This window comes from Zootermopsis nevadensis, unplaced genomic scaffold, assembly GCF_977971745.1.
Source record: "Zootermopsis nevadensis isolate Lab colony 2312 unplaced genomic scaffold, Znev_1.0 Znev_ptg000001l, whole genome shotgun sequence".
Lineage (NCBI taxonomy): Eukaryota > Metazoa > Arthropoda > Insecta > Blattodea > Termopsidae > Zootermopsis > Zootermopsis nevadensis.
Window position 1 is genome coordinate 18,958,234 of NW_028259133.1, and position 26,265 is coordinate 18,984,498.

The 26,265-nt window shown below is 39.6% G+C and overlaps 1 protein-coding gene across 1 annotated transcript in view; it reads right to left on the reverse strand.

Annotated features, from left to right (window-relative positions):
* Ten-m (teneurin transmembrane protein Ten-m) overlaps positions 1–26,265 on the reverse strand; it is a 292,606-nt gene that overhangs the window by 167,791 nt on the left and 98,550 nt on the right. The window contains exon 2 of the mRNA XM_022085228.2: positions 23,312–23,599. Coding sequence (XP_021940920.1) covers positions 23,312–23,599 — 288 coding nt within the window. The remainder of the gene's footprint in view (positions 1–23,311; positions 23,600–26,265) is intronic.

The following is a 26,265-nucleotide window of genomic DNA, read 5'->3' on the forward strand; positions in this document are numbered from 1 at the left end:
CTGCAGGAGTTCAGCTGGGAGGTGTTTAATCATCCACCCTACAGCCCGGACCTCGCTCCCAGTGATTTCCATCTTTTCCTACACCTCAAGAAATTCCTGTCCGGTCAGCGTCAGCGTTTTGAGAATGACAGAGAGGCGGAGATGGTTGTCACACAGTGGTTCCAATCCCAGGCGGCAGACTTCTACGACACAGGTATTAAAAGTTGGTCCCACGGTATGACAAATGTCTCAATTCCGGTGGCGAATATGTTGAAAAATAGCTGGACACTTGCTGTATCTGTTGCAATAAATATTTCCATGAAATTGTGTTTTGTTTCTGTAAACGGCCCCAGGGAAACTTACTTTGTGGACGAGCCTCGTATATATCAAGTATGCAAACAGACGAAAACAATCAATAAGAGAACTATCCGTTTAAGTAACTTTATATGCAGTGGCATTTCCGAATGATACCGCAGATTAGTTGAATTCATTTGCTCAGTTTGACCAACAAATACAAAGAACTCAGCAGTAGAAAACAATGATTCAGCATCGCCAAACACCAAAGACGAAACTATCCTAAACCTGTTCTAGCCGATTACATCATCGTAACTTACAGAGCATTCAAAAGATGTATCTGAATGTTATCCTCTTATGAACTCATATATTGAGGAGTTTCACTAAAATATGTTGCCACATTCCAGTTTGAATTCAAACACGACAAAAACAGGACATTTACATGAAGACCACCTGCATGTGTCCCCGCGAGCTAAAATGGCTACGTGGGGAATCCCCAGTCGGGGAATTGGCAAGTGAGAAATTCCCAACCAGTCGTACAAGCGAGCGTGGAAATCTAAAATGATGTCGCCACTTCCACAAAAAACTCTGACGTCATTGGTGTCATTAACAGAAGATAGAAGGTCACAGTATTTAAGTTGGCCATATTTCTATCTAAATCAGGCAAAATAAGGTTACAACATGAAAAAATGGATAAGAGTTATCACGTTAATAGCCTTGAACATATTAAATTTGGCTTTCGTAACCAAGGAAAGTAATGATTAACATATCCGTGTCACTATAGGTCTCAAAATAGAATTTATAAGAAATTACAGGTACATATAAACAGACGCTTAACGATGAATATCACATAAAATAACAAAACTTTTAAACAGGCCAAATTAACTAATCCACTAACTTCAAGAAAGAAAGCTATAATCTGACAATCACTCCACCGGGCAAGCAATCCTCCGTCTTTTACGTTAACCTGAACTTCCTTGCCGTGATCACAAGGGCCATCCACATTGGATCCTATCCTCACATTGACCAATTCAATCCACAACCTAACACTACATATATTTCTACATTCATCCAAGATCCAGCTTAAAATTATATTCCATTTATGTCTCGTCCTCTCGGTTAATTTTAAAATTAAAATAATTTATTTATTACAATTAACGCATAAATTTTATCACAAGTGCTACTAAGAGATTTCTTTTCAGGATGAAACGCTCCGCCAATGCGGAAGACATTACTCTGGTGATAAATTAAATTAATCGGTGATTGTGGGCCACGTGTTTCTGAAATAGCGGGCAGGAAAGGGGCAGCGTAAATTGTGTATAAGGAAAGAGCTTTGAGGCTAATGAATAATACAGACATTTTGTTGAAGCAGCAGAAACGGACGCTTAACACGAGATATTATTTAATAACTCAGAAAAACAGTAATACGCGTATGGCGGGCTTAACTATTTAGCCCCTGCGCAAATTCAGGCCCACGAGAAGAAAGATTTGACGTAAATACGTCTATACGGAAAGGAAGTTTATATATTGGCTTTATTCTAAATATTTCCTTTATACTTGCTTTACAATTGAGATAAGTTTGATTAAGACTTTGCTTACTCAACTTCAATTAGTTACGCTTGAAATGGGTCTGTGGTAGCTGAATGTAATGTAAAGTAATGTAATGTAAGGTAAGGTTATTATTATTTAGTGTTCTGTCTGACGACAGGTCCATATGAACAGGATCCTTCCATCCTTTTCTCGGACTGGGACCTGTTCATATACGTTCTTGGCAGATGATCCAGAAGTGGTTTGCCATTGCCTTCTTCTGTGTGTGAATGGAGTAATTGTTGGGATGCCACGGAGAAACCGGGGAAACCCCCGGAGGAAAACTTCGTGATACCTAGACCACGGTCTTGCCCAACACAAGTTATAAATCTGAGCACCACCGGGAATTGAACCCGGGACCCCAGGATTACAAGGCCAGCGTTCTGACCACTAGACCACCGTAAGGTAATGTTTTATAGGTAACAACAATGCTAAGTAAACAGATGACGTTTCCTAGGTAACATAACAATGAAGTTACACTTTTTCGTTCCACTTTTTTCCGAATGACACTGACCCTAAAATATAGACGTATTTACGTCAAAAACAGTCTACGAATCTTGGTACTTGAGAAAACCAGTCTTCTTCTAGCAGAACTTCAGGTTCTCACGGCAGTAATATGAACATCTGTCATTTGGGTTGCAGAGCCGTGTAGTCTGGTTATTTCCGACGTTTCAGAGGCGTTTGCTATCTCTATCATCAGTGCTTATCGCCATCGATCTGGTGATGAACGCATCAATCATCTTTTAAAACTTCCTTAAACTTCTACAACTTAGAAGACAGTAATTACCAGTCATCATTTATTCTTCTGTTAAAGTTAACCTCTTAACTGACACAAGAAATTTAATGCATTTCAAGAAATAATTAACTTAGACTGTGGTCTGTTTTCCGAATATTATCATCGTAATGCAACTGCGGTCACATTCTATTGACAACTCCTGCTTCTTCTTCTTCTTCTTCTTGGCTTGCGACTGAAAAGTGAGGTTCTGAGTAGCGTTCACGTTTCTGGTGCCCGGACTTCTCCAAGGGATTTACTCGCTAACGATAATCGAAATGGCACACACACACCATTCCCACGGCCCCAGTAATGCAGTCGCGACATAAAGAACTCTTCGAGTCTCAACCCCCTCTACAGCATACACCCCGTCCCACTCACCCCCTCCATCTCTCACTGCTTCACACACACATACAACCCTCTCGTGCCTTCCTATAACAAACGCACCCTCCATGTTATAAGCCCAAAAAATAGTTAACCTGAATTCAAGTTATAGCCTCACGGCCTAACAGCTCAGCTCAAAACACAAGACTGACTCACTCCGCGGCTCTACAGACCTCACATAAGTGAGATGTCTTAAGCTATTTAGATATTTCACAATGCTTTTAGTACGTGTAATCAACCCGTAGAAAGGTCTCTACGTATACAGTAAATACTACAATAAAAAAAAACATCCATGACCTCGGTGGGATTCGAACTCACAGTCCGAGTCCCACGTCCCAGACCGCGGAGACACTGTGAGCAGAACAAAAATGATTTTCACTGAAGATATGAGACAGTTATTAAGACAAGGGATTTCGTCATTCGTTCTTTTATAATTCGAGAAAAAAAAAATATTGAAGTTGAGGTCACGAATCCTGAACGTAAGAGACCACTTAGCTAGAACTACGCGTAGATGGAAGGATACAAATCAAGAACCATAAATGAAATGGATGTGTGGGAACGGTATGGATTTATCTGATTCAGGATATGTCCAGTGCCTGGTTCTTGTGAAAACGGTAATGAACTTTCCGGATTCATAAAACAAGGATAAAAGCTTAGCTGGAAGACAGGTCATTAAGTTCTCCAGAACAAATCTCCTGGATGGATTCAATTGCACAGAACACATTTTTGAAAAATAAAGTTGGTGTTAATTTCATTTACGCTTGCTTCTAGAAAAACCTCGATTCACGTAATGCACCATTCAGCTATTCCCATGGGGGTTTTTCTTCAAAAGACCCAGAACGTTTATTTCATTAACGTAATCAGATACAAAATACACCCACCGATCAATACAGTGTTTCTAAGCCAGATAACTCGTGCGTAGCGTGGAAAGGGTTAAGCTGTGTCGGTAGCAAGTTAAGATCAACTGAGATGCAGAAAGTGCTTTTACTCTGGAGAGAAATGTCGCGATGTATTCTGAAACTCATGGAATGGAAAGTGGTAGGAACGGTGAAGACAAGATAAAAGAAGAGAGAAGTTAGGGTCGGCAAGAATCGATGTAGGATCTTCTTCACGTGTTACGAAGAAAGCAGGAGAGATCACGTGTGTGAGGATTCGTCACTTCAGCCTCCCTGCGTGTTTATTCCGCCGGATCTGTAACACCCTACACCCCCCCGGACCCCGTCCTGAAGAACGTCGAACGGAGAAAAAAGCAGGTGTTACAGTGACGTTGCCGAGTTAAAAGTTCCAGCAATTGAGAAAGAACAAATGTATCGGGTATTGCGTCGTGTAGTCTGGTAAACGTTTACAGACGTTTCTGAGTTACATGCTGCCTCCATCATCAGGACGATTAATCTCTTCGCCCTGATGACTGAGACAGCAAGGACTTCCGTCTGAAACGACGATAAACTCGTACACGGTACTACAACCCAGAAGACAGCCATCTTCGTAAAATGACGAGTTTCACGCCCTGATGGATTTACCGACGAGGAAAGGTCCTGCGGTTACCCACTGGATAGGAGTCGGAACTGAAATGTATGATACTATTAAAATGCCTCTGAAGGGAACAAATTCTCAGAACTTCAACTCAGTCTTGGTTTATTCCAATGATGGAATTTAATTTCGGTACAGTCTTACGATGGAGATAGTAATATTTATTTTATTGATTATTAATTTTATACGTTCTTGCTTTCTTCCTTTTTAACATACAAACGTACTCCGTCCACCTCTGGTAGCGTACGATTAGCAATTTATAGAGAAATAAGGTTTCTAATAGAGAGCTCTTGTTCTGTCCTACGTTCCGCAGTCAAAAGCGGTCCAAATCAATGTAGCAAACGAACTCCGACTAACACACACAGGCGTTACACTGTATTGATGGCTGAAAGTCACGCAGTGGCCTACCGAGCAGACGAGAAACCCTCTCATTCCAGGTCTAACACAGTCTGAAAAAAAAATCCATATAGCAGGCATTCCGTATGGAGAGACAAAGAAAATGTTCTTTTGCCACGCGAATATTCTTAACAAATTCGCGGAAGTCTCTACAATACTCATTAACTTAAAAAAATATTACTTTAATCAGTTAAAGGCAACTATAAATACTTGTTTAAATATAATAATCTGCATTTTATTCACACTGTGTATTTACTTGTCTCGGTACTATTCTCAAAATTACCAGCTACTATATATCCGAACAGCATTAACAAATTGCTCTTTGTAATAGTGACGGGTTGTGTTTTCTTTTAGGTACTGACTGAATTCTTAAATGTTGTTTAAATTAATTTCGAACTTTCAAAGGGTTAATGCCTCACAAATATTCTCACACAGCACACGTTTTAAAATACAAAATCACTCTGCCTTAAAAACCAAAAATTACACGTACAGCCCGTATAGAAACAATATTACTGAAACTTTACAAATAGTTGCAATCTGTAACAATACTGCGAAAATTAAAACTATTATCTAGCATTAACTTGGAGGAGGAAAATTACAGGTTGAACAGCAAGTTAGTATCCAAACAATGAACTGGAGGGAGACACATCCCAAATAAAATTTAACAGCTGTTCCTGCAAGAACAAAAATAAATCCATAAATGACGTAAGACGCATGTATTAGGCAACATCATACAGAGCTAAACCGTTTAAAGTCAATAAGTTTGCAGTCTTCTGGCAATCTAGAAACAAATATGAAACCATTTGGAAAGAAAACATTATTTAGTACAGGCATGGAATTTTAATGCCGTCTTAACGTGGGTTATACTCGTATTTACGTGACATCACGCAAAATAAAATGAATAAAAAATGATATAAAATGGATAAAAGGAGAAACATTGTCAAGATGGAATCATCGGCACAGTCAACCCTTCCCCTCGCTTGTAAAATACTCACACAAAACCCCTCTTCAGTTTCGCTTCATATTCTCCGATGATTCAAAACACTTTGCACTGTACGAAAACATTTTATTCCCAAATACACAAACCTTGCCATTTTCAGACGAATACAGATGCATTTTGCTGTAAGTTTCACCTGTTTCTTTTCCTTTAGAAAAAAAAAACTTTATTCAATGACCTCACTGTTGTATTCCCCTTTGAGGAAATGATTACATTTCGTTGTCCCTTCTCTGCACCCTCAATTTCTCTGCAGTGCCCCCCACGACCACTCCCCACCTCTCTTTATTGTACGCTACTTTATGTCGTTGTGTTTGTACTGGAGGCAAAACCTTGCTCGTTCGGGAGGCCCTCGGCTAATTTGACTTTCATGTTTATGTATGACGTCTGATTGATAAAAGAGACGACGGTAAAGGACGAGCCATGACAACCCTTTTTCACGGCTGCATGTCCGGACATGGGGACGGACGGACAGAACGTCCCATAGTTCACACCAAAGTTCCTCACACACATACAGAATAATGAGTCGCATTGAAGTCGTCATCAAATTTACTCATTCATATGTAGTAGTTTGAAATTTATATTCAGAGTGTGACAGAAAACGGGGCCTCGAACCCAGTTGATTTCCCCATTAATAATGTTTTGACAAATCGTTCAAAAGAAGTGTACGAAAGTTAATAGTTGGTAAATAATTCGTAAATTCGTTACGACCGCGGTTATGACCAGAAAACAGAACACTTATAAACCCCTTTAGAAAGACGGACATCGGAAACACCCCCACATTCGAACGAGGAATCCTTAAGTAATAATTTCTGCGCATTACCATTCCTCTGTAATACAAGAAAACGTTACTTCAAACGTAAAACGTCAAAAGATATTTTTTTAAAGTTACATACGCACTTCGCGTTTAATAACCCAGTGGTTACCATGTTTTATGATGGCAATGCTTTTAAAACTCAGAAGTCCTTCAAATAGAGAGTGTCATTAAAATTTCTACAAGGAAATCTGAAGCAACGTACTTTCAAGAAGAGAAATACGATCTTGGACAGTCATTCAGATTAAGAGATGGAGTAACTGTTAATATTAATAGCCGTAAAAGCAGAGCCATCTGAGAACCTAAGAAATGAAAATACAAGCGGCTCTGTACGAGAAAGATAAGTCTGAAAGCAACCACAGCGCATTCAAACAAAACAACAGAGTATAAAAACGTCTCTGTCGCTCCAAAACAACGTTTCAAACGTAGTACTTACGTCAATTTTGAAGCGTACAGACGATGGTGTGTTACGATCAGATCACTAAATTCTTGGACTAAGTCTATCGTCCGTTTTTAAAAATAACACTGCGTTTCGGAAGCTAAATCTGCTTCCGTCCTCAGGTCTCCCTTTTTTTTAACATGAGGACGGAAGCAGATAAAGCTTCCGAAACTCAGTGTTCTTTTTAAAAACGGACGATAGACTTAGTTCAAAAATTTAGTAGTCCCGGTGATATTTTCATGTCAGGTTTTTTTCTTGCGATATATTTATAGATTAATTAATGACGCCGTTGGTAGCTAATGGGATAATTAATGAAAGGAAATTAATTTGGAAAGAAAGAGGTCCAGGACTAATTTGTATTAAGCGTACTTTCTCTAGGATGAGATACAAACTCGGGACCATGTGTAACCTTGGACAGTGGTAAGAACGAGAATTACGTGTAATACCTAGTTTACTTGAAATGCTTCAGTCTGTATGCTGAAGCTGTCAGGAACCATAAATGAATAATCAAACAAAGCATTCATATTCTAAGCAAAAGTGTACGTAAACACCAAATCCCGAATCTGCAGCGTCAAAGCAACAGATTCCCTAGAAAACGCAGAAGGAATTGTCTCAACCCCTGTAACAGGGACAGGTGAAGAGTTTAATCGGCGCTGCTGTTGAGTATTATGACTATTTAATGTCCTGTTTCGTGGTTATAATTTCCATGAGCGTTTGCTGCATAATCTCAAACATTCGTACTACCCACGTATGCAGTTGTCAATACGTAACAAAATGTTTTCATTCATAACTGTACGTAAGTTTTATGATTTGCCTTCATGAAATGTTCATTCTCCTGGTTCTAAAATTTTATCAGTGATCACCATCGAATATATATTTTATTTATTTATTTAGTGTTCTGTCTGAGGACAGGTCCATATGAACAGGATCCTTCCATCCTTTTCTCGGACTGGGACCTGTTCATATACGTTCTTGGCAGATGATCCAGAAGTGGTTTGCCATTGCCTTCTTCTGTGTGTGAATGGAGTAATTGTTGGGATGCCACGGAGAAACCGGGGAAGCCCCCGGAGGAAAACTCCGTGTTGCCTAGACCACGGCCTTGCCCAACACAAGTCATAAATTCGGGCACCGCCGGGAATCGAACCCGAGACCCCAGGATAATATGTACATTTTTTAAATATCTATAACCACAAACAAATTTCAGGATCCCATACTACTAATAGTGCGACTGTAGCTACCACCCCATAAGTTCGCACTGTAGTCGTGTTGGTGTTACTGTCTATAGCAAATTAAAATAATGTCGGATAGACGTGCTAATTTCCATATCACTCACTTTGTTAAAATTGTACTTGGGGACAAACACACAAATGTGGTGCACCAGGCTAGAAGCCTCTTTTTGATTGAAGATTCGTATTATGCCTCGCAGACCGTCTGGTGTTTCCCGTGATTGTCCTCAGATCCTCCAGGAAAGTTCAAAAATAATACCTTTAAATAAGGCCACGACCGATTCCTTCCAAATTCATTACAACTCCGTTGAAGAGCATTTTTTTGAGAAGCTCATAGTTGCTCACGTAGTCAAGAAAGTCGTCTAATCTAATGATACCTGAAGTTCTCTACTTGCCCTGAGCCAGACGAATCCACTCCGAATCCTCGCCCTGTTTTCTGAGTATTTTATTTAACATTAATCAACGAACCATCTACGCACAGGTCTTCCAAGAGGCTTCTTCTCTTCAGGCTTTAAAATGTATGAATTTATAGTTCCCATGCGTGCTATATGCTCCGCCCATGTAGCCCCCTTGATTTGATTATCATAATAATTAATAAATATATCATTTGACGATATGGAGTATAAGATATTGTCAGTGTTTTTAAATAAACCACAGATGGAAAAATAAAATACTTTAAATTTCGTTCAGTAAAAAGTAAAGTAGTTTGCTCAGAACGTGAAAAAAAAAGAACAATACTGATTTGTATTCTCCGTAACTTACACAATAAATCTCTTTTAAATCACATTACAGCAAACAAATCAAGTGAAACGGATGCAAACCATTTCCATTATTGGATGAGATATCAAAAAAAGCTTCTGTGATCGTAAAACCAATAAAAACAGGTGAACCATTCTACATGCCCCATGGGAGTCAAAGTTTCTTGAAGTCATATCTCTCCAAAAGCAGCACTAAATCTTGTCTCATGCCAGAGTTATAAAGTTTTGCGGATAAAGGCGGAAAACCTTTCATCCCAAACTACAAATGCTATACGTAAGTCATATGAGATCTTGCGGAGACCGGAAAACGTCAGAATTAATTATTGGGATCAGACAGACATTGAACACGCGGCAAACGCAACCCGATTAGCTGCTTACTGACAGCTGTAGAGGGATGCAATTAGACGTCCGGCAAGTGACAGTCATGGGGCAGGCACGACGACGCAAGGCGAGCGGCCTACAAAAACTGAATGTCTGCAGCCTTGCCAGAATCGAAGATCCATGCTTCAACGCAGGATAAGAAGGGATTAAGCAAAACGCAATTTGTATCGACATAAAGTATTCTCGCTAAGAATCAAATAACCTGACTTAAATGTACTAAACTCTTGGGTCACGTACAATGATAACGATAATATTAATCTTCCGTTGGTGGTGCCTATGATTTATGTGCATTTCGCAGGAATCTGGCTTCCATCGTGAAGACGTTTTCAAAATAAACAAATTTCTGCAGGCTTCTTACCTGAATAATTAAAACACCTCATGGTCTTTAAACCTCAACTTACGAATGTACATAATTGTATGTGCCCGAATTTGTAACTTACGTTGGGCAAGGCCGTGGTCTAGGCAACACGGAGTTTTCCTCCGGGGGCTTCCCCGGTTTCTCCGTGGCATCCCAACAATTACTCCATTCACACACAGAAGAAGGCAATGGCAAACCACTTCTGGATCATCTGCCAAGAACGTATATGAACAGGTCCCAGTCCGAGAAAAGGATGGAAGGATCCTGTTCATATGGACCTGTCGTCAGACAGAACACTAAATAATAATAAGATGAGGTGGTCTAGCGGTTAGAACACTGGCCTTGTAATCCTGGGGTCTCGGGTTCGATTCCCGGCGGTGCCCGAATTTATAACTTGTGTTGGGCAAGGCCGTGGTCTAGGCAACACGGAGTTTTCCTCCGTGGCATCCCAACAATTACTCCATTCACACACAGAAGAAGGCAATGGCAAACCACTTCTGGATCATCTGCCAAGAACGTATATGAACAGGTCCCAGTCCGAGAAAAGGATGGAAGGATCCTGTTCATATGGACCTGTCGTCAGACAGAACACTAAATAAAATAAAAATAAATGTATGTATTAGTATTTCTGCTCTTCAAGAAAGCCTCCGTGTTACTTAATCAAACATTGCAGTGCTACAGCCGAGAACCTGCAAAGCTCTGCCCATATATTTACACCGAACAAGCTCAGGAAAGAAATAATTTTGTGCGTGGAGGGGGCATTTCTCAGAAGCAACAACATAAAACAACTTGAGGCCCGTGGAAGAGCCCGGGGGTTTTTCGCCTGTGCTGTGTGCTCGCGAACAAAGCCTAGATGATATAACAGCACTTCTAGGCGAATCCACACTGACGGGATCCTCGGAGCCTCACACCACACGCGGCATGCGATCCGCCAGTGCACTGTTCCAGGTATGCTCGCCAATGTAAACAAATTCCAAAGGAGTACTTCAAGCCACATCATGGGCGATGATGTCACGAAGAGCCTTCCTTCGTAACCACGGCCGAAATAAACTTTTGACCTAGATCACTATTCCTCCAAAAGAATGAGAAACGCGATTAAGACATTCAAGGTCATTGCTGTGAAAATGTGAACCGAGGTCAATGACTTCGGTTTCCACAGTCGCGACATGTTCCAAAAAAAATGATCCCGGGTCATGAGAGTTGCCTAGTTCATAGGAAAAATCAGACAGAATGACAAACATGGACAGACGCGTACTCGTCCCAATGCTCACAACAAAGCACAGTCAGTAACATCAGGCTGAAGAACACGTCAGAATGATCAAATCAACCATTCGAAAGTCTTTGTGTAGACGGAAGGATAATATTAAAATGGATCTCGGTGGGGTGGGGTGGTCTGGATTCAGATAACTCAGAATATGGACTATTATCGGGATTCTGTGCGAACAGTAATGAACCTTCTGGATTCATAAAAGGTGGACAATTTCTTAATTAACCCAGCGACTATCAGCTTTTCAAGAATAACTGAGCTGCATGTTGTCAGTTCTGGTTCAAGTGACACCGTGTTCTGTTTCTTATGGTACAGACTGTAGTGTATGAAACAAAACAAAAATACTTGTTTCTTTCAAATGGGAAAAAATACAGGTATTAAAGAAGCAAGCAAACTGTGGAAAACAACAGAAATGGCAACGAAATAAAAGAGAGTGTAGCAAAAGTTGAAATCTGGCCACTGTACACGTCATGGGCATTCGACGATAAAATAGCGGCGAATAGCCAAAGGTCCAGTTGTGCACCAAACAGCCTCTTCATAAAAAAAATAACACGAGATTTTTAGTGACACTACAATACGCCCCCTCTCCCAATACATTCAGTACCTTGTGTTATTCTGCAGATGACAGCAAAACGGCAACTTTTGAACTCATAATTTACCCCCCCCCCCTTTCTCTGCGATTCAAGAAAGGCCAGACAGAAATGTTCAATTTATGAAGTAAGACGCACAGTTTAACGATTTATTATAATAATTAAAGCAAGGTCTGTGTATGATCACGAAAGCTCGCCACCCGCACAAAGACTCTGTTTAAAACTCAGTAATATGCTGTTTCCTTTTTATACGCTGAGTGGTTAGCCCTGCACCAAATCCCCAGGATACATCACAAAACTTCCTCCTTGAAGAAATAAAATAAAAAGATAATTTAGTTGCAATTCGTGGAGATTTGAAGGCCTACTTGTTAAAGCGAAAGAACACAACTGAGACTCGAATTTAATTTAATAAGAACTCAATGAATGTAACTAATTTCTCGCGATGATCGCCTTGAAGATGGAGGCAACAAGGACCTCTGAAACGTCGGTAAACTTCTAGCAAACTACACGGTGCAACAACCCAGAAGACAGCCATATTCCAGCTACATCATCGAATCGTTCAACGGGCGAGTCGTACAGGAAGTTGGTTGAGAGTTTACTTCCGATGACTTCCGTTGTAAAGTTTCACCTTGTCCGCGCTAACCTCTGCTGTAGCTCCTTGTCTCCATGACGACAAGGTTTATGAGACAAACAGAAAAAAGAATTCTCATACAGAATCATGTAAGAATTTACAATTTCTTCCACAGTTTCTTCTCACCATTTTGTTCAAAACTCTTACTAAATTATTCCTTTCAGTTCTTGTCTCTGTGTGTCTATTTTTTTTTGGGGGGGGGGGGGGGGTTGGTTCTAAGTACACCTACTACAGAAAAATATAAAGTTTTAAGACCAAGTTTTCGCTAGCATTTGGCAGTGTGCCAATTTTACTCACATTTGCTATAGAGAAGTGTAGAATGTTGGAGAATGTTACTTGTAGAAGAGACAGAAAGAGGACACGAGAAGGGAAATTCACCGCTTTCAGAAGGTAAAGAAGTTCACCAGATCACATACAAGGTTCAGTCGTTTCGTTGGAGAAGTAGAACCTCTGTCAGACCAGTTCTTTTACTTATAAGGCGGAAAAGACCATGAAATGAAAAGTAGAAGAGATGGGGTTTCGTTCTGAAATTCTACAGTCATAAGCAGTAAGTCCACTTACACCTTAATAAATACAAAAGGCAGAATGAATGAAAAACAAATATTCGCTCGGTTCGTCAAGAAATTACCCATCTTAAGTTTAAAGTTTAAATGCGTCATGTTTGTGTTTTATAATTAAAATATATAATATGATTCAGGTCTATACACAAACTTTATTTACAGATGTTAAAATTTTACAAAACAGATGAATAAATTGAAAAACTTGCATTGTAATATAAAGTAGTTTTAAAGGAAAAACCTGAAGATGATGCTACGCATCGAAACATGTAGTAAATGAAGGCGCAGTATTGTAACATCGTAGTAACGATGAATGGCGCAAATTTTAAATTTTAAATTTTAACATCTGTAAATAAAGTTTGTGTATAGACCTGAATCATATTATATATTTTAAATTACCCATCATTTATGGAATCAGAACGTCTCTCTCAAATTTTTATAACAATCCAGCACACGAATATAATCCACAGTTTCCAACCGTATTTTCTAACGATCCGTTTTAATATTATCATCCTATGACGTCACGTATACTTTCAGGTGACTACAAACGTTTCTGAGGAACACACCAAAATCAGTCTTCATGTTATTCCGGAGCTCTGACACAAGATCGCAAAGCAACTCGAAAGAACGATAGCCCAACTAAAATTTTCATATCATCTGATTCGTAATAATTTTCATTAATAATAACAACAGTATTAAAAAAAACACGCGTTATATAAACCTAATAGCCTCCACACCGTGACCCTCAAAATTAACGCTATCTGTTCTGATGAAAACAGTTTCTGTTTCCCGTGTCTGCGATTAATATAAGGACAATATTCCTTTAGCCACGATAATGCATCATTGTTCTGGTATCTTCCTGTCCGTGTTGTATGAGAAGCTTCGAGTGTAAGTACAGTTGAACAACGCAACGGCAAGTGTATGAGAGGGGCGTCAGATTTCCTGTAGGCGTCGTCACTTGCGACTACATAACTCCTCGTTCTCATATGCAATGAACAGAAAGTCGACCCTTCTGTCACTCTACGTCCTGCAAGGTAACTACCATCTTCCGAGATTATATCCTCTTGTGGGTTTAACCTCAAGCGTCCACCCGCAGTTCCGATTAAATCCACTGTACACACTCCACTGGGCGCTCTGTGTTTCGGGCTGTGAGATTCGCGAACACTGTGTAGCATTTATGTGTACCCTAGTTTACGGTATAATACAATTAATAGCTCTAAAGTCATACACCAACCAATAAGACATCCGCATTACGAGGTAAGACTTTTTGGACTAGACATGCCTGTGTAGTACTTTGTATTCTATCTGCTAACTTTTAACTACGTAGTTCAAAGATTGCAATTGCTGTTTGTTCCTATTTTTTTATTTATTTAGTGTTCTGTCTGACGACAGGTCCATATGAACAGGATCCTTCCATCCTTTTCTCGGACTGGGACCTGTTCATATACGTTCTTGGCAGATGATCCAGAAGTGGTTTGCCATTGCCTTCTTCTGTGTGTGAATGGAGTAATTGTTGGGATGCCACGGAGGAAAACTCCGTGTTGTCTAGACCACGGCCTTGCCCAACACAAGTTATAAATTCGGGCACCGCCGGGAATAGAACCCGAGACCCCAGGATTACAAGGCCAGCGTTCTAACCGCTAACTCCTATATTCAATGGAAATCCATAAATAAAACTTTCTGGATGCTAAACTCAGTTAGCATTGTTTTTTTAAAGATACAGAAAAGCTTTTAAAATTGTGTAACAGATGATTCAAATGTTCCTGTCAAGGATTCATCTGATTTCATGCTGTTATAGAATAAATTAACGATGTATAGTATACCAGTGAAGGTTAAGAGCGAATACCCGCGGTAACGCGGCACCTTCTCTGCCACTACAGTGTCGCGTGTAGTCTAAACACACGACTGCAGACTTATAGCTAAGGGTGAACGCGTACGAAACCTTGACAGAGGACTCTGGAATCTTGAGTAAATGTAAAAGGCTTCAGTAACTTCTGCACGATGTAATCGTTCACAAACATGCGCCCTCTTGCAGTGGTACAGGATTCTAAATAATTTATCAAACCTTTAATCCCCAGTGGTAACTATATGTACCACACGCTTTAACAGCAAATAACAATATATTTTATTATTTATAAGTTCTGTATGATTGTCAGTGGTAAGTTATTATGTGCCCAAGTACCGAATCATTAAGACGTATGGGGAATTGAAAGTAAAACTTCAATCTTTGCCATACTGTAATTTAGGAAGATTTGGCAGTCAGCTGTAAAGCCGACACTATTCTCAGTCTTCAATTTGACACGAATCACTCCGCAGAAACGCAACTTCCACCCGGAGTGCTCGTTGATTGGTTATCTCATTTAAATGAATCAGTCAAAATCGATTAGAACACTTGGCATCAAAGTTTTAAGGGATGGTTTAAGAATCAGAGGCAAAGGGGTGGGAAAATGAACAGGGGGCAACGGAAGGACAAATGCGTTGTGAAGCACACACTCTACGATGCAAGGGACGATGGATAATTTTGTGGAGAAAGGGTAGGCAGAAGACATAGAAGGCGTGATCACCTTGTACTACGAAGGAGGGGGGGGGAAGACGATGCAAGGGTTGATGAAGGAGGTGGAAAAGGAATTGGTAGACCCCATAGAGTAGAATCTCGAGGCTATAGGAGAATATATACCGAGGAAAAGAATTAGAGGATGGTGAAGGATGGGGTGGTAGGAAGGGCAGGAGAATGAGGGAATCAATACTCATTCCCCCCTCTTATACCCCTCGCCATTCCGCGCTCAATTTGCAGCCCATCATACGACCACGGAAGAAGCAATTTAGAACTTAAATGAAACTTTGGGTGCTGTTGAAGACACACAGGCCTTCGCTACCCTCTGTTCCTTTTAACTTTGCTGTCAATAAGACATTTTTTATTTCCCACTTCTGTATACGAATGTTACAAACAGACGCATCTTGGAGAGCAGAATGCTGAACAAAACGTTGTCAGTGGAACCACGGTTCCGGAGAATTCGACGTAAATACGTTTTTACGGAAAGGGAGTTTATATATTGGCTTTATTCTAAATATTTCCTTTATACATGCTTTACAATCGAGATAAGTTTGATTAAGACATTGCTTATTTAACTTGAATTAGTTACGCTTAAGATGGGTCTGTGGTAGCTGAATGTAATGTAAAGTAATGTAATGTAATGAAATGTAATGTAAGGTAAGGTAATGTAATGTTTTATAGGTAACAACAATGCCGAGTAAACAGACGACGTTTCCTAGGTAACAAAATTTCTTGAATCCTTAACTTGAATTAGTTACGCTTAAGATGGGTCTGTGGTAGATGAATGTAATGTAAAGTAATGTAATGTAATGAAATGTTTTATAGGTAACAACAATGCTAAGTAAACAATAGACGTTTCCAAGGTAACATAACAATGCAGTTACACTTTTTCGTTTCACTTTTTGCCTAATGACACTGACCCGAAAATATAGACGTATTTACGTCAAAAAACTTCACACGCACGAAAATCAGCTAGAATCTTCGCCTATTTGTAATAAAAGACTGTTACGCATTAAGATGGCATTTGGTGCTACATACAACACTAAGAAGCTGATATGTCATTTGAGATTCTCAAGGCAGTAAAGATCTCGAAGTTACTACTCTGGGTTGTAGTTATTACCGTTTCGAATGGATATACTGATTCCTTCTTCAGGGATCCGTTCACGGACAGAAACGCAGTAGATGTATTCAGAACGATTGTGAATGGTATCCAATACACAACCGACAAGAAAACACTGCTTTAGAACATACAGACGTGTAGCATATGTGGAATGTGAAACTCGTGCAGGATTGAAAGCAGACAAATTATTTTTTAAAAAAACGTTGATATTACAAAGCGGAGGACATTCTTTATTGAATCATTTCGTGTCGCACGCAATAAGATAACGCGTTACATGCTATTTCAGAATCTTATCAATGTAGAACTGAACTATATATGGGTATATCATGTAGGAACGGAAATTGTCTACGTAAGCATGCATTGTACTGTATTAACTATTAATGACACTTCACATACTAAAATATCTTCAACTACATACAAAATAATATTGCCAGACAGCGGACACTCTTTGATAATTCAGATTATTCCAAAAAAAAACCGGCAAAATAAATGCAGTCTGCTTTAGCCCATATCGGTATAGTGATATGTGTTATGTAATTATTCAGAACACTTAAATACATTTATCGTGACTGCAAACTATTTATCTCTCTTAAGAATTATGAAGCGAAATGAGATCTGAGGTTCTGGGTTGTAACACTTCATGGACTTGCAGGTAGATTCCAACGTTTTAGAGGAACACACTTCCTCTATCTTCAGCTCTAAAGATGACAACGTTAAAATGTTTGAGGACAACAAATTTATATCATAATTACGCAGGCCCTTCAAGAAAGTTTAAGGGCTGATTGAATTAAAGTAACGGGCTTGTGCAATTCAGTTCATATTAATATGTTTTTATTTCTATGTAAATACCAACATACGAAACTCCATCTCCTGTTAATACAGTTGGTAACACTGTCCCTCATCTTACGGAAAGAACACAGATATAGGCTATTTGAGGCCTAAGAAAGAGGAGTATACACGAGCAGAGTTTATTTTATAAACAAGTAAAAAAAAAAGGTACACTTTCGAATGCCCAAGGCATGTTACCAAAGTTAAGTCAACATCAATGATAGTGTAGACTGCCATATTTAAATTAATTTTAGAAGCATGTGGATCGTTAATATGACAGAACTGTACAGCTTTGTTGTAATAAATTAATGATGGCATTATTTTATGTCTTCCGTTACGTGAGTACTAATATTGTAGGCTTACCTGTTAATTGCAATTAACACTGCATAACATGGCAACTTGTGCTAGAGAGCTTATTTACAAAATACAACAAAGCTAACAAATCTAACTAAATATTTGCGAGACCTTTTGATGAAGAATGACACACATTACTAAAATAATTATAAATTAACACTGCTGTAACATGTTTAGTGACGCGAAAACGTTAGTTATTTAACCAATCTTAAACAACAATATTCTGGAAGTTGCCATTTATGGCAAAATCATTTGGCACCTGAGTGTGGCCCACAGAACGGACATCACTGCACTGCAGTAAAACATTCGTTCAAATTAGGGGATTGACAGATTGTTCGCATGTCAGACATCATTTCACGTATAGTATACATCCAACATTAAACAGGGCATTATTCAACTAATTTAATTATTATAAAGTAATAAAATACTATAAACTTGTGAGAAAAATGATCGAGTTAGGAACAACTTTGATTACTGATAAAAATTCATCATTACACAAAAACTTTTAAAAAGAACTTTTATCCAAACTGCTAGTTCAATAATCGTTAACAACAACCCCCAAGGTAAACTGACAGCTTTCTAAAGAACTTATTGTGCTAAAATTTTATACTGACTGCAAGTTAATTACCTCAGGACTGTTAAGCTTCTAAACTCGAACATAATTCAGGATAGTTTGTCAAATTTCAGAACCGATTATAAAGCAGAAATGTTTTCACGTTTCAAAAGCTCTTTCGTAAGAAAACTTCTTATTACATTTGTTCCGAATGTTTTGTATCATGCCATAATGCCTCGTACAGACTGACAGTGTATTCAATCACGATGACAGACAGAGGAAGATGCACTATCAGCTCCATTATTTCCTTGCCCTCTTCCTTACAACGAAACTCGCATTAAGTTCACGTTGTGTCATGACGAGAAGTCAATCGCTTTGTACTGATGATCCTTTCAGCACAGTTAAAAAAAAAATAATTGTTAATGTTTTTTGAATGATTGTGTTTATATCACTTAAGTTTAACGGAATCTTAAATTCAGTGTGACGCTGATATCAGAAGTCTATCGTAAGCAATAGACGCACAAACAACGGAAAACAAGAAAAAATTACTTGTATTTTAAATGCTTTGCTCCAAAAGATAAAAACTGTTTTATTATGTATTCAATTTAACACATCAGGTATCCCTGATGTCACATTGAAAAAAACTGGGGTCTTTGGTTTACAAGGCTGCATTTACTAACGATGCACTTCAAATGTACTAAATTGTATTCACGCGACCCGCCCAGTTACGTCCTGACACACGTCTGATGTCACAGAAAAACCAAAACCCTGATGCTTCATTTGAAACCAAATTTCCACACGCGAGAATTCGAAACGACATACAAGTGCGTGGGACGTCTCATGTGAGACATCTGTATGTCATACATACGAGATCGTAGCTGTCTAGTTACGTCATTAAATATCTTCTCCAGCATCTTCACAGTCGCGTATCAAGAAGACGAGTAGACGGAAAGAAAGAAGTAAAAGAGATGGCTATAACAGCGGTACGCACAGAGCCTCGATGTCAACGAGCGAGGTCAAAACGAGAAAACTCGATCTTCCAATACAGAAAGCAGTACCAACGTCACTGCTGGATCGTACATCCCTCTGAAGCTTATTGTAATCCGCTTATCCTTACATTTTCCCTTGGAGAGATGGGACCTCGTTCCGGCATTTGTGGCTGCTGAAGAGTTCCGGCACAGTGCTGGCTGGACCGGTAGTACACGGGGGGTGGGGTGGGGGGGGTGGGGGGTTGGATGACACAGATGAGCCACAGGAGCAGATGGATGGCAGCTACCACCTTCCCAGAGAGTTCAAATTAAACGGAAACCCGTTACAACAACGGAGAATGATTTTCGGGTTAAATCACATTAAAACCGATTTTATCCCGACGCCAGAACGATTTGTATTAAGATCAGAATCTTATATCAAAGTTATATCTGCGAGTTGCCAGAATATTCATCGTACATCCGCAGTTATTTCCTGAAATAACCTGTACACTTGTATTTAGTGTACAGACTGGTCCTCAATAGAAACACAGCGAAAAAATTATTTATACCACACGCTATGACATTCAGCATCTCTGCATTTTTCCAACTAATATGTTTCACGTGATTCTCACTGCAAACAGCGATTATTTCCTCAAACGTCATCAACCAATTAATATTTGTATTGGTGAAGTGTAGTGTTTTCTTTGCGGTACGGACTGAATTCTTAAATATTATTTAATATTCGTGCTTCCCAGCTTTAATCTGTGTGCTTGTCTTAAGACTGAGATAGAACTAACTGGTTTTTCGAACATAAAATTAAAAAAAAAATGCCAAAGGTCTACGATATGCCGCGAACTGCAAATTTTATGTTGAAAGGGCCCGTCAAAGCGATTCCGAGTAAACTGTTTTATAATCACTCTGTATGTAACAAAAAGTCACTAGTGTACGTTTTCCCCACTCGGTACTTGTAACCGGAAGTTCGCTGTAGAGACAGACCGTCACGCTTATGGCTTCAGTTGAACACGTGTCACGTAGATTTAGTCGGTGTCGGTTAGTTTCGCTTCAAAGAAAGCTAAAACACGACACTTCTTGCGCCAAAGTCAACATGACCTAATGAGTTTACATTAAAGGCTAGAGAAAATTAAAGCTTCAGAGAGAAGTGTTCAGTTCAAAAAGCCACTGAGACCAGCTTAAAACTACGCAAATTTCCGTTTGCTTTACATAACGTTTCACATTTAAAAAAAAAATGCCCTAGCTGAGTTCAACCCCCTCCATTCAACGCAAAAAGTATATCTCTTTAAAAAAAAACTAGACCATCGAAGACATTTGTTTGATGATCAATAAAATCCCGGAAAATATATCTCTATACTTAAGGCTTCTGATTAATCGGCGATGAAAACACCAACAGAATATGATTTCATTAAATAAAAAATTGGCATGAAAATGGATAATGTGCACTGTTCTATCGTGGCTTCGTACCAGCTTAAGTTCAATGGTGTGCGATGCCATGAAGAAACATGTTAACTGAATGACTAAACAAACTACTATATTAAAGGTAACATAAACCGATTCTATCAACCAAATAAAATAAAAATATTCCTGGCGCTACAACCCAGTTTCATGTTTTACATGAGTAGAGACCACTTTTATAGAAGCTTAAATTTCATTACCCTATTCGCCAGTTTACGTCACTCAGCCAGATGAATCTAGTCGACACGCACCCTAGTTCCTCAAACATCATTTTAATATTATCATCCTATCTATACCCAGTTCTTCCGAGTGGCCCCTTCTGTCTGTCTTTCCGGTTTAAAGTCTGTATGAAATTCTCATCTCGCCTGAGCTACATCACGGCCAGGACATTCTGTGTAAGAATCAACTGTTAGTCAAAGGGGGAAGATTTCAGTGCCTTTTTGTATCAGTTGGTAATCTGGATGAAGCCGTAGTCCACTTAACGGCAGACGTTTTACCAGTACTTAAAGTGACATGCGGATAAGTTTATGTGCAATATCATCTCTTCAGACACAGCGATTATCGATAAAATATCCTCTCTGGGACGATTGATCCTGGAGGGGCGGGGGGAGGGGATTTTGGAAGAGTAATTCTAAGATAATAGTAAGCGGCTTTTCTGCTGAGTGGTGCACGATATCCTGGTCATATGCAGTAGGTCGATGCGTCGAGAGCTGCTAGCGTTATCCTCACTTATCCGCAGGATAGATGTCGCACAGTTTTAAACAAGGGCCCATAACTATTTATGAAGAGACTGTACGAGAAGAAGTATCAGAAGTTAAATGTGACAATAGTACGTTATTATGATGCGTTGATGATGTTATTCTCGGTTGTGACGCCGTGTGGACGCGTGAAAATTTTAAATAAGACGCTGGTATAGCAACTGAGATATATATAAGAAGGATAGCAGAAGAGTAGAATTTGCAAAGAGGAAATTGGTGTGGGGAGAGATGAGAGACACTTCGATTTCAGAGGGGGAAGAAAGAGCATCTCATAGTTAGTAGGTCCCCAGGCAATGCCCGTTCGTCCTTCTAGTAAGGATAAAGTGAAGTAAGAGTGAAGACGTTAGGGCGATTAATAGCAGAAACGACGGAAATTTTGAGATGTATATTAGAAAGTGCTGAAGTTATTAATTTCGAAACTGACGCTCGCCTAATAATATTTTAGAATTCAGGCCGTACCGCAAAGAAAACACAAGACTTTACCATTGCAAAAGATCAATTTGTTAAGCGCTGTTAAGAAAATAATCGATACTTACGGTGAAAATTATATGAAAACCACAAAACGAGGAGTTATCGATTATTGAAGCAGGTGGTACATATAGTTACCATTCGGCTTTATAGGGTTAAAGTAAACACACACGATAGTACCTTACGCTTGAATGAAATCGTAGAGTGTGTCATTTCAACCCTAATATGTGGATAATGTAGATTTAAGAATGAAATGTACGTTCAGGTACAGTTACATACAAAAATATGATGGTGATAGTTTACTTCTGCTAAACATCTCACCTATTTCTCTGGGGTTCATGTGTGCGAGCTTTCATACGGACGAGTTTCCAGCCTATAGCAAAACCCACAACCTAGAGAGTCAAGAGACTTAACTTCGGGATGACCGTCCCTCGAGAACCTACCTTCAGCGCGGCTGTCGAAGTTCGCCTGCTCGTTATGGCTTACTATTAGCCACAGCCACCTCATGTTCTAAGCCGACTATTGAGCTGATACACCTGTGATACGCGGTTTCCATTGCGGTGAAGATTTTCGCAAAATCCGTGGGGACGTTCATGTTTCGGAGAGACATACTGCACCCATCTTCAGGGCTACCTACGAATATCGACATAGTATACACCTTCCCCGTATTATCATGAATTTCACCGTTCACCACAGATGGCTATTTGGGAGTAACCTACAAATTAATACCAAAAAAAATGCATAGATAATGCCGATATATGAAAAGAATCCACAAGACGGAAGACAAATAAATTCCCTCGTACCGAGGCCATAAAGTGACATATGGAACAGAAAAGCCACTGGCTAAAATATCACGTGATGGGTGTGGAAAAATTAGAAACATTAAAATCAGAAATGAAATTATGGTAACAACTACATATGAAAGTCAAATATGACATGAGACAAGGATAAAGTGAGCAGAGCTAAGTGTCTCTGTGGAGAGACTGAAAATACACGTACAGACCACCAACGCAACACAGAGACAGTGAAACAAATCTTTGAACTTGAACACTGAAATATAAAATTACACATTAATCAGATGCAGCATCAACAAAGAATACAATACAACCAAACACCGAAACAAGCATGGCAAATCAACGCCCGAGGAGGAAACAGACGTACTGGAAGACCAAGAAGAAGACGGTCAGACGAAATTTAGCAGTCCAAAGGGACCAATAGAATCAAAACAGTCCACAGGCAGTCAAGTGCATGTGTCAGCGAAAGATGCATGAGGATTCTTACCGTTGTGGACCAGAAGAGTCGAATCTCGAGCGAGGGCCAATTCAGAATCCGTCAACGTTGCATCGGACGCATTCTCAGATGTGGGAGTATCACTAAGTCCTGCAGGATGCTGTTGTTGAGATTGCTGGTACGGCTGTTGGTACGTATGTATCTGGTACGGGTTATTACCAGCAACCAGCTGGTGCTGCTGTGGTTGGTGGCGCCTCAGAGAGCGGTAGTGGTGTGTAGGAGAATCAGCCTCTTCCTCCGAGCCATTGAGGCTGTAGGCAGGGTACAAACGGCCTTTCCCTGAAACAAGGCAAGCCACGCCTCATTGATCCATGCTTCTGTATCAATTAAAATCATAAAATCTCTCGACTTTACTCTCCGGTTCTGGAATGGTTCCTACGGGATCATTTTTCTTTGCAAATGAAGAAAACTAATCCACACTTGTTTCGCTGCTTGGTAACACTTTAATGCGACAAACGATCATACTGCCTTCATCATGATCATCGCCACCCTGATGATAGAAGCAGTAAGCTCCTCCGAAACGTCGATTAATTTCTACCAGACTATATGACGCGACGTCCCAGGACCATAGACGAGAACAAGCCACGTTCATGATCATCGCTGTTTAACCTCTTAACAATTTATCAGAGTGTTTCATTTTCCCTTGCATGCAATATTGCAGTTATGTGACAGTGTTGTCTCATTCAACGGATCCACAGCTCCTGATGAAGGTCCAAACCACTACGCATACCGAAAGGCAAAGTTATATGAAATTTTACAAGTTTCTCTGCTCAGGAGTTTACTGTAACCATGGCAACATAACGGCTGAATCCACTACATACATGCCGGAAGCTCATCACAGCTAACCCATGTTAAATCTCGTTTATTTTTCGACAAATTAAAACTAGGTGAGAACAATTTCGTCTTGTGAAGCAGAAGATATTTTACTGGGGGGGGGGGGGGGGGGAATTTTGTAACGTCATGACTTTATGGGCCATAAAAATCAACGTGGCTCAATAAATCTCTTTTAGGATATTACCATTCATTCAGAGGGTTGTGAAAAAACAAATTTCTCTTAAAACGCAGTGTTTAACCCACGAATCTACTCGAAATGATATTAAAACATTCAGTCCATACCGCAAAGAAAACACTTTATCATTACAAAGATCAACTGATAAGTGAAGGAGAGAAATCGCTGTTTGTTCTGGGAATTACACGAACCCCATAAATACAGTCTGAAGGCGAACTGCAGGGGTGCTGGTTGTTGAAACTGACTGACGCCATTGTGATTTAAAGGTTTAAGACGCAGAAGATAAAGACTTAGGCACATATGCGAGGCAAACCAAATGTAATTTAAAATGTATATCTTGTGTGTTACTTGAGTTCTAGACTTTTGTTCCTATAATGTTCTCCGCAAATTCACGTTCAGAAAAATGGTTGTGTGTGTTCAGGATTTTAAAGCAGAGAGCAAAATATTGCGGAAATCACACTACTAGGTTATGTCAATTCAAAATGCCTATATGAAATTAAACCGTATACGCTGTTTCATAAGAAATACATCAATCTAAACAAACCACAAATTATCTGCAGGTATATAGCATGTGCTGTAAAATAAATTAGCTATTTTGAAACGTTCCGATAACATTCTACAGCCGAAAAACATAACAAACGCCACTCGAGAGGACAGACAGGGGTCTCGGGTTCGATTCCCGGCGGTGCCCGAATTTATAACTTGTGTTGGGCAAGGCCGTGGTCTAGGCAACACGGAGTTTTCCTCCGGGGCATCCCAACAATTACTCCATTCACACACAGAAGAAGGCAATGGCAAACCACTTCTGGATCATCTGCCAAGAACGTATATGAACAGGTCCCAGTCCGAGAAAAGGATGGAAGGATCCTGTTCATATGGACCTGTCGTCAGACAGAACACTACAAATAAAAATAACATGCCTAAGAACCAAGTTACGTTTTGCGTATAAACACGCGTACAATCACTCAAACAAAAAGAAAATATTCAAACATCAAATTATTCATGCTGCTAAGTTCAGAGATTAATCTAACCAGCAAAAATGTAACTTGCTAACTTGTCTGAGCATAATTCTCTACTACGGAATTCTGATTTGCATAAACGCATCGTTAAACTTAACAAACAAGCTATATCCTCCTGTTTCCGTGCATCTAATTGCGTTTCGAAATTTTTCCACCATGTGAAAGGATAGACAGAAGGGTGGTTATGCATATGATTATGTTAGTTTCCTTGTATTCCAGAAGCTGATTTCCTCAATTTAATTACATGCAGAATGTATATGTATATATGGGTGCGTGGAAGTTGCGTGGATTGTACTAGCTTCAGTACACACCGTCTAATTATTACGTAAACACGTGCGAAATTGCATCATGTAGCCGGAAACCGCTGTCACAAGTTCGCAATGGTCCCTGCAAGTTGAAATTCCCGTCAGAGTTTCACTACTACCTTTATCTAGAAGTTGAGATCTCATGACAAAGAGTAACCTAATTACAAGGGTGTTTTTATTATAAAATATTGCGTAAACCGAGTAATCCAATGTTTTGAAAACGCTGCGATGAGTCTGTTTTGGAGTAGAATGGTCATATTTCGTGGAGTTTTAATCTGTACTCGACATGAAAGTTTGTAACGGCGGCTAAAGGCAAAGTATGTCCAACTATGCGACTTTACGAAACAGGCGCTCGTGAGAACATGATTGTATCTCAGTTGGCCATAAACTGGCCGCTTTTAATGGAACCTGAAGGTTCATTATCGTGTTCAGAACAAGCAAGAATACTGTCTTGAGCCAATTAAATCCAGGCCACACGCTTTAAATCCCTTTCCTTCAGAATCCACTGCTGCTAATGGAAAAGGACAGTCTAAATTCGATGCAAATTATTTATTTCCTATCTTCATCACCTTCTACCTGCCTTCCTATTCTCTCTCTCTTCATTATCCCTAC